General features: G+C 40.8%; 1 protein-coding gene across 1 annotated transcript; it reads right to left on the reverse strand.

The window, feature by feature from the left end:
• Positions 1 to 4,504: 4,504 nt before the first annotated feature.
• Positions 4,505 to 6,106, reverse strand: LOC132223599 (protein FAM47A-like). The gene is made up of 2 exons (XM_059678696.1): positions 5,372 to 6,106; positions 4,505 to 5,272 (listed from the first exon to the last, which is right to left on the reverse strand). The coding sequence occupies exons 1-2, from the start codon at positions 6,104 to 6,106 to the stop codon at positions 4,505 to 4,507; spliced, it is 1,503 nt and encodes a 500-aa protein (XP_059534679.1).
• Positions 6,107 to 12,942: the final 6,836 nt, after the last annotated feature.

Below are 12,942 nucleotides of genomic sequence, written 5' to 3' on the forward strand. Positions count from 1 at the left end.
TAGAAGACAAAGTATAAATAGATGCCCAAGTTGAGCAGCAACTGAAAAAAAAAATTTAAAAATCAGAAGGAGAGTCTACAGGATCTTTGGGACAATTGGAAACAATACAACATGTGCATAATAGTTGTGGCAGAAGAAGAGTGGCTGAGCAAGGAATAGAAATATTTTTAGAAGAAACAATGACAGAAAACTTTCCAGACTTGGGGGAGAAATCAAGTCACACAAAGCCAAGAAGCACAGAGAGTCCCAAGCAAGATGAACCCAAAAAGACCCAAACCAAGACACGTCGTAATTAAATTGGCAAATGTAAAAGACAAAGAATCTTAAAGGCTGCAAGAGAGAGACAAAGTTACGTAAAAGGGATGTCCACTATCAACTGATTTCTCAACAGAAACACGCCAGGCCAGAAGGTAATAGAATGAAGTATATAAACTGATGCAAAGCAAACTACTGATTTGAATAATGCTCTAAACAGCAAAGCTATCATTCAAAATTTAAGGTGAAATTTGGAGATTCACAGACAAAAAACAAAACAAAACAAACAAACAAACAAAAACCCAAACAAACAAACAAAAACAACAACTATGGGAGTTTATCACCACCTATACAGCTATGCAAAATATGCTAAAGGGGCTGTTGTAGAGAAGAAATAGAAAGGGAGAAAGAGAAAGCAAAACAGGCTCAAAGAATAAAGATGGCAACAAATTATGACCTATCCATAATAACCTTAAACGTAAATGGATTAAATTCCCCAAATAAAACACAGGGTAGCTGAATGGATAAGAAATCATGACTCATATACATACTATCTAAAACAGACCCACCTCAGAACAATGGACTCACACAGACTGAACATGAAGAAATTGTAAAAAAATCTTCAAGCAAATTGAAATGAACAAAACAAAACAAAACAAAACAAAAAACCTGTGGTAGCAATACCTATATCTGAGAAAAATACACCTCAAAGTGAAGGTCATAACTAGAGGTAAGGAAAGCCACTTCATAATATTAAGGGTATTGATACAACAAAAGTATTTAACTCTGGTAAACATATATGTACCCAATACAGGAGCATCCAAATACATAAACAAAACTTCTGGAAGGTATCAAGGGAGAGATCAACAGCAACACAATCACAGTAGGAGACTTTCATACCCATTGACATCCATGGATAAATTAATGAGAAAACCTGAATAGTCATAAAAAAAAAAAAAAACTCCCTGCAAACACACTCTGGACGAGATGCCTTCACAGAGAAGTTTTACCAAACATTGAAAGAATGAACACCTATCCTCCTCAAACTATTCCAAAATTCAGAAAGAAGGAATACTTCCAAGCTCTTTCTTTGAGGCCAGCATTACCCTATTCCAAAAACCAGATAAAGACAGTACAAAGAAAGAGAATTACAGGACAATATCCCTGATGAACATAGTGGCTAAAATCCTCAACAAAATTTTAGAAACTCGGATCCAGCAATACCTTAGAAAGATCATACACCATGAACAATTGTTCTTCCAGGGATGCAAGGCCAGTACAATATCCACAAATCAATAAATGTGATACATCGCATAAACAAGCTGAAAGATAAAAACCACATGATCATATCAATAGACGCAGAGAAAGCATTTGACAAAATCCAATGGGACAAAAATCCCTTTTTTAAATAAAAACTCTCAACAAAGTGGGAGTAGAGGGATCATACCTCAACATAATAAAATCCTTCTATGACAAACCTACAGGCAGCATCATACTTAATGGACAAAAGCTTAAACCATTTCAAATAGGGACAAGAACAAGACCAGGATGCCCACTTTCACCACTCCTATTCTACATAGTACTAGAAGTACTAGCTGTTGCAATCAGACAACAAGAAGAAATGAAAGGCATTCAAATTGTAAAGGAGGAAGTAAAACTGTCACTATTTGCTGATAACATGATAGTATGCAAAGAAAACCCTAAAGACTCCATCAGAAAACTAGTAGATTTAACTAATGAATTTGGCAGCATAGCAGGATATAAAATTAACCAGAAATCTATGGCATTTTTATACACCAATAATGGACTCTCAGAAAGGGAAACCAAACAAACAACCACATTTACCGTTGAAATAAAAAAAAAAATTTAGATACTTAGGAATAAGCTTAGCCAAGTAGATAAAAGACCTGTACTAGGAAAACTACAGGACATTGAAAAGGGAGATACAGGAAGATACAAGCAAGTGGAAGAATATACCGTGTTCATGGATTGGTAGAATCAACATCATTACAATGTCCATAGTACCCAGGCAGTCTACAGATTCAATGCAATCTCCATTAAAATACCAACAGCATATTTCACAGTTAGAACAAATGCTCCAAACTTTTATATAGAATCAAAAAATACCCCAAACAGCTTAGCAGTATTGAGAAAGAAAATCAAAGTTGGAGGAGTCAAATTCCAGATTTCCAGTTATACTACAAAGCCAATGTACTCAAAGCTGCCTGGTATTGGCACAAGGACAGACATATGCACCAATGGAACAGAACAGAGAACCCAGAAATCAACACAAGTCATTATGTTCAATATGTGACAAGGGAGGCAAGAGCATACAATGGAGTTAAAATAGTCTCTTAAATAAATGGTGTTGGGAAAATTGGACAAAAACATGCAAGAAAAAATGAAACTAGAACACCAAGTTACACCATACAGAAAAATAAACTCAAATGGATGAAGGACTTAAATATAAGTCGGGAAACCACAAAAATCCTAGAAGAATCCACAGGCAGCAAAATCTCAGACATTTCTTGTAGCACTATGTTTATGGCTACAACTCCTAGGACAATGGAAATTAAGGAGAGAATAAATGGGACTACATCAAAATAAAAAAGCTTCTGCACAGCAAATGAAACCATCAATAAAATAAAAATAGTGCCCACTGCATGGGAAGACATACTTGCCAACGATACATCTAAGGAGTTAACCTCCAAAATCTACACGAAACTCATACATCTTAACAAAAGGAAGATAAACAGTTGAATTAAAAATGGGCAAAGGATCTAAATAGACACTTCTCCTAAATGGACACACAGAGGGCCAAATGGCATATGAAAAAGTGCTTAAGGTCACTGATCATCCAAGAGGTGCAAATAAAAAGGACAGTGAGGTGCCACCTCACACCTGTTAGAATGGCTATCATCAATTAATCCACAAATGACAAGTGTTGTCAAGGATGTGGAAAAAAGGGAACCCTGGTGCACTGCCAGTGGGAATACAGACTGGTGCAGCCACTGTGGAAAACAGTTTGGAGTTTCATCAAAAAATTAAAAATGGAACTGCCATTTGACCCAGAGATCCAACTTCTAGGATTATATCCCAAGAAATCAGAAAACACCAATCTGAAAGAATATATGCTCCCCTATGTTCATAGCAGCACAATTGACAATAGCTAAGATTTGGAAACAGCCTAAGTGCCCATCAGCTGATTAATGGATTAAAAATGGTGGTACGACTATTCAATGGAATACTATGCAGCTGAGAAAAGAAAGAACTCTTACCATTTGCAGCAGCATGGATGGTCCTAGGGCACATTATGCTAAGTGAAATATGCCAGTGGGAGAAAGAGCCATATCACATGATCTCACTCATATGTGAAATATAACTAACAACAGAAACTGATGAAAAAAATAGACCTAGAGACATAGAAACATGGAACACACTGTCAACCCTCAGAGGGAAAGCAGGAAGGGGAATAGGGGGGAAGAATTCAACCAATGAACTCATGTTCATATATGCATAACCCATGGACACAGACTATGGGGTGGTGCAGACTGGGGGTAGGGGTGTAGGAGAGGGCACTAGGGGTAAAAAAAAAGGGGACATATATAACACTTTGAGCAATAAAAAGAAAAGAAAATGCCAACTCTAACCAGCCGGGGCAAGGGGCGGCAGTTGTTCTAGTCTCTGGTTGTCTGGTTGTCCTGACATTTTGGTCACTGGATTTAATTATATAAGATTTTTACTGATTTTCAGAGAAGGAGAGGAAGAGAGAGAAACATCAGTGTTGAGAGAGAATCATTAATCAGCTGCATCCTGCATGCACCCCCACTGAGGACCGAGCCTGCTCCCCAGGCATATGCCCTCACCTGGAATCAAACCATGACCTCCTGGTTCATAGGTCAATGCTCAAACACTGAGCCACATCGGCTGGGCAACAAGATCTTTTGTAAATAATTCTTTTATTTATGGTTATTTTTAATGAATAATTGACATAAATATATAGTACTCCTAATGCAATCAAAACCAAGAGGAGTATGTGTAAATATTGACTTCATAGTTGGTAAAATACATAACACATTGATGAACCCAAGCAGAAGCTCATTCAGAAAGTTTTATTAGCAATAGGTGTTAAAATTTACAGATATTGTGGAATCAAATTGTCCATACACAGTGAGGCACTCATGGTGAATTCTGACTTATGTTCAAATGAGAGACACACTAGCCAAGTGAACAGTAAATAGAAAATTGTCTAATCCTCTTTGTCCCCTGAATCCTCCTCTTTGGGTTTGGAGAGGAGTTTCATTACTCGGTGTATAGGAGTCTTCACAGACTCATAGTTCCATCCCTTCCTCATAAACATCTTCTCAATCACACCTGGCATCCTGTAGCCCTTGCTTACAATGAAATCTTTGAAGGCAATTGGTCCATAAAGTTCATCAATAATGTCTGGTTCAAGATGCCTTCCATCGGTCAAATGTTCCTTGTCAGGGACGACTTTAGGGTCGGGCAGAGGCTGGCCATTGACCAGCTTTTTCCAGGATTTGGGGTCCAGGTACCATGCTCCATACCTTATCTTCTCCCGTTTGGGTTTATGAGGGTCTTCTGGTTTTCGGAGTTTCCTTTGCCAGTTACCTTCCTGCAGGGAGAATTTTCTCTGCTGTATGTCATCTAGCTGTTTGCAGGGCCTTATCTTCAAAGGAAGCTGGCTTATTTTCTTTATTTTGACTGTATTATGGGTGAGTGGGACCTCTAAGTCAACCTCAAACTGTTTCATGAGGTCCTCTTCAACAATGCCTATGTCTCCAAAATTATCATCGATCCATCTGCAGAATTCACGAATTCTTCTTCTTGATTTTTGGAGCCCAAGATCTTTGGGAATATCCGTTGTGCATTTTGCATTTGTCTCTTCCTCAGGAAACAAACTGAATAAATATGACTGGAGGCTCTCCTTGGCCGTTTGCACGTGGGTTTGGTCTTCAGGTTCCAGGTTGTCCTCCTCGGGAGGTTCCAGGTTGAGCTTCCAGGAAGATACGGGGTGGACTGCCTGGGGAGGCTCCAGTTTCACGGCCTGGGGAGGCTCCAGGATCCCTGCCTGGGGAGGCTCCAGGTTCGCTGCCTGGGGAGGCTCCAGGTTGGTCTGCTCAGGATGTTCTTCACACAGGTGTGTGGGGGTCTTCTTTCTTTCCTTGGTGCCCTCACAATGTGCCCACGTGTCCTCCAGCTTCCTGTCAGGATCTAGCACTTCCAGGACCTTGAGGAGGAGGTCTGGAGGGAGAGCTTCCTCCAGATTCAGGCAGTTCGCCAGGGACTGCTGGGTCAGGCTGGCTTCAATGTTCTCTACAAAGGCCTTCCGTGCTCGCTGGGCTGGCGAGAGCTTGGAACACAGGTCCGCTCCCGTGGGCGGCTGCCTGTGAATCTTTTTGGGCGGAGGGCGGGGAATTCTATGAGCAATCATGGGGAGAAAGCCTTCCCGAGGGCCACGAGTGATCACATCTTCAGCAGATGGACAGCCCGTTCTGAAGTCGTCCAGTCCCTCCTTCACAAATACCCACCGCCGGCTGTCCATGGAGGTGGGGCACTTCCCAAGCTGCTTGTTCTGCCTGCAGAGATAGCGGGAAGGCAACCTGTCCCTGTCCTTGAACCAGGGCTTACATTCCATGCCCAGGGGCAAGGGCTCCAGCGGCGCCGGCCCTAGCAGCCACTTCTTGCTGGGCTCCGGCTTTTTGTCGAGCTTCGGCCCTGACTGCCACGGCTTGATCAGCCCCGACTCTATGAGCGCCTTCTTCCTCAGGTCCGACTTTAGCAGCCACCCCTTGTGGGGCTCCGGTAAGGGCCACTGCTGGCACGCCATGGCGCCCTTGGACCAGACGGCCTCAGGGGTTTGTTGTCCCAGCGCCCCCGTTGCTAGGAGACCATTGCCTGGTACTGACTCATTCTTATTCTTTCCTGAGGCGGGTCAGCACGCGCCCCTGCACAGACTGCATTGTCCCGGAATGGCCTGCAAGGTTGCGTTCTTGCTTGTGGTAGAGAACTGTTCCCGTGTATGGGCACACCACAGGTCAGCTGCCCATTCATCTTTTTTTTTTTTTTTAAATATTTTATTGATTTTTTACAGAGAGGAAGGGAGAGAGATAGAGAGTTAGAAACATCGATGAGAGAGAAACATCGATCAGCTGCCTCCTGCACATCTCCTACTGGGGATGTGCCCGCAACCCAGGTACATGCCCTTGACCGGAATCGAACCTGGGACCTTTCAGTCCGCAGGCCGACGCTCTATCCACTGAGCCAAGCCGGTTTCGGCCCCATTCATCTTTTGATGGACTTTTGGATTGATTCCAGTTTGAGGCTGTTTCGAAATCATGGGGTCACGAATATTTCACGTGTTCACATCGTCATACAAGTACTTTCATTTCTCCTGGATAAATTATAGGTAACAACTGAAAGGCGGGAGCTTCTGAGAGCCATGTTTTTTCTATGTACTCACAGCCGTCAGGTTTTGATATTTGCCCAAATATGGGTGAGGTGAGTGAGGCATTGGGTGTACAACTTCAGATGGCACCCAAAATCCCCCTCAGAAATCAAGATCAATTATCTCTTAAGGTAACATTTCAACATAATCAGAAAAACAGTGCCATATTAAAGCCTGAGGACAAAGGATAGTTCAGTGCCCTACTACCGATCCTATCTTTATTTCAAAGCCATGTGTTGTTCACCATCCATTTTCTTTTCACAAATAATATTTGCCCTTTTTAGATACTGTTGTGTTTCTTGGAAACAGTTTGGTTCTTTGGGATCCCTTTCAAGATTTGATTTATAATAAACAGAGCCGTTCCCTGTGATAGTACATGGCGAAATACTGTTATACCATGTGGTATGGTTAAGTAACTGTTCCTCACTACTGAAGCAAGACCCTTCCACGTAAATTATTCAATGCCTGTGCATCTAGTCTGGCTGACAGTAAAGGTCACTATTGCAGGCCCTGTGTGAATATCAGTTATCAAGAATCCTTCCCAGTGGTTTCTTTCCTGGCTTCTAATAATGTATTCACACACAAGCTGATCAGTAATCCCCGGAATCATTCTTGTGGCGTGCAAGATTCTGGAGTTCCCTCTCTTTCTCTCATTTTGCTCTCTGGTTGTCTGCCTTGAGATCTCTACCCACCTTGTTCTCTGTGGTGTCTTAGCTCCATCTCCTCTACATAGCGTGACTGCTGGTCTTTGCCTCTCTGCCTGTGGCCTAGAAACGGAAGGAATGTGGAGCCATCAGAGGAGTCACCTCATTTATTTCCTATCTGTGAGGCATCTGTCCCTGCTTCCTGATGTCCAGTGTCTTTCATAATTTTATCTTATTTTATTTCATTATTTTTTTCAGGTGTTCCAGGGCATATATCTGATCCCTGTTACTCTACTTTGGCCAGGAGAGAAAATATAATTTACTTTTTTTTGTTTTGTCTCCCTCAATTTGTGAGTCAGTCTGCCTTTTCAAAGGTCTCCCACGACTTCCAAGCCATCATGGGGAGAAAGCCCTCCGGAGGGCCACGAGTGTTCACATCTTCAGGAGATGGACAGCCCTTTGTGAAGTCGGGCTGTCCATCTCCTGGTACCGTAAATTCTTGCTATTCTCCGTGATTAGAAATTGTAGATCACACCCGCATTATTGAAACAAATGCCTCTTTTAAAATCCATACCAACCAATTTTTCTTTTTCCCCTAATACTCAGGATAAGCATCTTCTAAAAATTCCAAAAAATAAATAGTAAACTCCTTAGCATGTCGCATTAGGTGTTTTACAGTTTCAATGCAGCATGGGTTTTTCTTGGTCATAGCCAATAATACACTAATACACACATTACAGATTAGATGTAATTCTTCAACCATGGCAGCAACTTGAATCTTGTCCTCAAATACATTTTTTATTCATTTACTTATTCAGCATACATTGGTTCAGTTCTCCTTTTGTATGAGGCAGTGTGTCCAATATGCAAACTATTGCAATTAAAGATACAAACACCATACTCTCCTTATAAGAAAATTCCCATCAATTTTTGCCATCTGATTATTTTAAAGATTTTCTTCAGACTTCACCCTTGAAGTACATTCTTTCTGAGTAAGTGTTAAGTGAGGTAGGCTGAGATTGCAAATCAATGAAATAGAATTAAATACATTAATACAGCTAGGAAGACTTAAGTGGTTGGTATAAGTTAAAATATGAAGCTAAGGAATAGAAAATCAGTGACCACGATTCAATGGGAACTCAATCTATTCTAGAAGTCATTGCTTGTAAATTAATATTATTATTAATATCATTATTAATATTAATATTATTGTTTCCTGCAGTAGGAAGCACTGGGAGAATATCTCCATTTAAGGATAAGAACGAGGTGACATTTTCATAGGAAAAATGATACGTAGCCAAAGGTAATGACCAGTATATTCAAACCCCTTTAAAAGTTCACTATTGTCCCCATTTGTCATGTGACATATACCTTTTCCAAAGAGGAAAGATAGATATGCAACAGAAATTACATGTACCCGTTATCGAAATTGTCAAGTGAATCCTAGCTGTTTTGGATCATTGGATAGCAGTGATGTTGAACCTATGACACGCGAACTCATTTTTTTGGTTGATTTTTCTTTGTTAAATGGCATTTAAATATATAAAATAATAATCAAACATATAAATCTTCCTTGTACTATGGTTGCAAATGTCAAAAAATTCCTATATGTGACATGGCACCAGAGTTAAGTTAGGGTTTTTCAAAATGCTGACATGCCGAGCTCAAAAGGTTCTCCAAGAGCCTCAGCCTGGGGACTGAAGTGTCCCTGGTAACATTTTGGTGAAGGTCACGTAATCAGGGTGGTGCAGGCAAGAAGGCTCAATCCCCAGTAGGGGCCATCAAGAGGCAGCTGATCAATGATTCTCTCTCATCACTGATGTTTCTATCCCTCTTTCCCTCTCCCTATCTCTCTAAATATATATATATATATATATATATATATATATATATATATATATATATATATTTAAAAATTAGCCAATGAAATATAATGAATGAGCATCAGGTGTTCCAAATAATGTTTCTAGAGCTCTCTTCACTCTTAAATACATGAGGTTACATTACTGTATGAACATAAGCATCTTCCAAGTATTCATCCTACACTGGCTATGGCAGCTAACATTAGGAAATATGGCTATTGAAAAAGAGCCTGCTGTAGTTGTTTACCATCTCCCAAAGCAAATATTTCTGAAGAGTGATTACTGATGTAGAGTACTTATCTTTCTCCATTGTCCCATTTTTTGCTTCTTAAATAGACAGCATGTGAAGATTGTGTCTTACAGGTAGTTGTTACCATAACTTCGATCACATATAATAAGCACATTTAAGATAATACTGATACCTTGTAATATAGCAACATTTTTCAACATCAGATTATTCCAGAAACTTCCCCTTTTAGTTTTCATTTTTTTTTAAATATATTTTATTGATTTTTTTACAGAGAGGAAGGGAGAGAGATAGAGAGTTAGAAACATCGATGAGAGAGAAACATCGATCGGCTGCCTCCTGCACATCTCCTACTGGGGATGTGCCAGCAACCCAGGTACATGCCCTTGACCGGAATCGAACCTGGGACCTTTCAGTCCGCAGGCCGACGCTCTATCCACTGAGCAAAACCGGTTTCAGCAGTTTTCATTTTTTTAAAAATCAAAATGACATTGTTTCTGGATCTTTTTTTTTTCATGGATTTATTTTGTTCATTAGATTCCACATATGAGTGAGATCATGTGATACTTACCTTACTCTGACGGGCTTATTTCGTTTAGCATAATACTCTCCAGCTCAATCCATGCTGTTGCAAATATTTCTATCTTGCAAGTGCTTGATCTGTCCTCTAATTGTTTCCTTCTATAGTAGACATTTTATTTTACTTTTATAAATCTATTTTCTTCCCTTAAAAATCTGAGAATAGGAATTTGAATTTTTGGTGAAATTATCTTTTATTTCAATATTTTATCTGAGTTTTCCCGCAAAATGACATAGTTTTGTGTGTTTATTGTGATCTTCTATTTTACCTTCCTCATACATCTGGCAAACCTTTTTCATTTATATATATGAATAAAGGACTTACTTGATTCACCTCAGTAAGTAGCATGGATCAGATCTAGAATTGTGATGTCCATTTCACTACCAGTGTTTTGCTCAAAATGGGAAAGTGGAGTGTGTCAGTTATTCACTTTCTTTCTCCTTCGGGGATACTTGGCATAGAGTTTACAGGTAGGATAGGAACACTTTCTGATGCCAAAGAAAACACAATATTTCTCACATTGGAACACTAGTGTTTTTTCCTTCAGGAAAATGGGTCCTATTGTTTCCCTTCTCTGCAGGTCTGTAATTGTCTTCCATTCATTCACTGTCTTGGAGTGTAGTTAGGGAGATTAAAAGGCTCAGATGCCAAAGACCTTTACTGTCCTATGTAAGGAGGCATGGGGTAGGGTTAGAGCTGAGCAAGTTAAAACAGACCTGCTCTTCACAGAGCAGCTATTTACTATCACAATTGACCAAGGACCATCCGCAGTATTGCAATTTCATTTACTCTGTCCTTAGATTAAGGGGTCTCCATCTTGCTACCCAGATTAACAAATGTTAATATTTGCATATTTTAGTAAACCAAAACTGTAGGTTAAATACAAGAATCCTTTCTTTTAATCCCTGCCCAATCCCATTCTATACACCCTTTTTCCAGAGGTAAGCACACCTGTGATTTTAAGGATATGTTTTATACGTTGAGCATGAACATTCATCCACATTCAAAGGGCTGAACACCATCCACCTGACTTCACCCTCATATACATTGTTTATAAGGGGTAGGTTAATTTTGTGTTTTCCCAGGTGCCATGGAATACTTCCTCCTCCATCCAGGGTCCCATGGAATACCTCCTCTATCCATCAGGGTCCTATGGAATTCCTCCTCCCTCCTCCATCACGGTCCTATGGAATCCCTTCTCAAACCTCCATCTGGGTCCGATTGAATCCCTTCTCCCTCCATCAGGGTCCTATGGAATCCCTCTTTCCTCCTCCATCAAGATCCTATGGAATCCCTTCTCCATCCATCAGGGTCCTGTAAATCCCTCCTCCCTACCTCCATCAGGGTCTTATGGAATCCTTCCTCCCTCCATCCAGGGTCCAATGGAATCCCTCCTCCCTCCATCCAGGGTCCTATGGAATCCCTCCTCCCTCCATCCAGGGTCCTATGGAATCCCTCCTCTATCAATCAGAGTCCTATGGAATTCCTCCTCCCTCCATCAGGGTCCTATGGAATCCCTCCTCCCTCCATCCAGGGTCCTATGGAATCCCTCCTCTATCAATCAGAGTCCTATGGAATTCCTCCTCCCTCCATCAGGGTCCTATGGAATCCCTCCTCCCTCCTCCATCAGGGTCCTATGGAATCCCTCCTCCCACCATCAGGGTCCTATGGAATCCTTCCTCTCTCCATCAGGGTCCTATGGAATCCCTCCTCCCTCCATCAGGGTCCTATGGAATCCCTCCTCCCTCCGTCAGGGTCCTATCGAATCCCTCCTCCCTCCTCCATCCAGGGTCCCGAGATGCACCTAATTGAGTCCTTGGTGGAGACTCCTGGATAGCTGTTTTAAAACTGGAATGTGAGGGATTTGCTCAGAGGAATCAGAGAAAGACCTTTATTTGTTTAAGAACCAATGACTTTATTTGAAGAGACAATGAACCTTGAACACGGAACTGAGGTGCCCGTTTTTCATGGACTATATGGCCATCGGCATCAAGGAATTCTTACCATTTACAACAGCATAGATGGAACTAGAGAGCATTATGCTAAGTGAAATAAGTCAGTTGGAGAAAGGTCAATATCATATGATGTCACTCATTTGTGGAATATAATGAACATGAACTGATGAACAAACATAGAAACAGAGTCATAGAAGCCTCGAACAGACTGTCTAACTCAGCTGTGGGCAAACTACGGCCGGCGGGCCGGATCTGGCCCGTTTGAAATGAATAAACTAAAACAAAACAAAACAAAACAAAACAACAACAAAACAAACAAACAAACAAAAAAACGTACCCTTTTATGTAATGATGTTTACTTTGAATTTATATTAGTTCACACAAACACTCCATCCATGCTTTTGTTCCGGCCCTCCGGTCCAGTTTAAGAACCCACTGTGGCCCTCGAGTCAAAAACTTTGCCCACCCCTGGTCTAACCCATGAGGGAAAGCAGGGGGTGAGGAGATAAGAGATCAACCAAAGGACTTGTATGCATGCATATGAGAATAACCAATGGACACCAACTGTAAGGGGAGGTGAGGGCATGTACTGGTAGGTGGGCAAAGGTGGGGAGAGGTCAACATGGAAAAAGGAGACATATGAAATACTTTAAACAATAAAGAATTTAAATTAAATAAAATCAAATCACTTTTACAAAAAAAGTAAATGAAGAATGACATAGCAGCCATAAAGAACACAATGGAAGGATTAAAGAATAGACTAAAAGAAGCTGAGGACAAAATCAGCATGTTAGAAGACAAAGTATAAATAGATGCCCAAGTTGAGCAGCAACTGAAAAAAAAAATTTAAAAATCAGAAGGAGAGTCTACAGGATCTTTGGGACAATTGGAAACAATACAACATGTGCATAATAGTTGTGGCAGAAGAAG

This window comes from Myotis daubentonii, chromosome X (assembly GCF_963259705.1).
Source record: "Myotis daubentonii chromosome X, mMyoDau2.1, whole genome shotgun sequence".
Lineage (NCBI taxonomy): Eukaryota > Metazoa > Chordata > Mammalia > Chiroptera > Vespertilionidae > Myotis > Myotis daubentonii.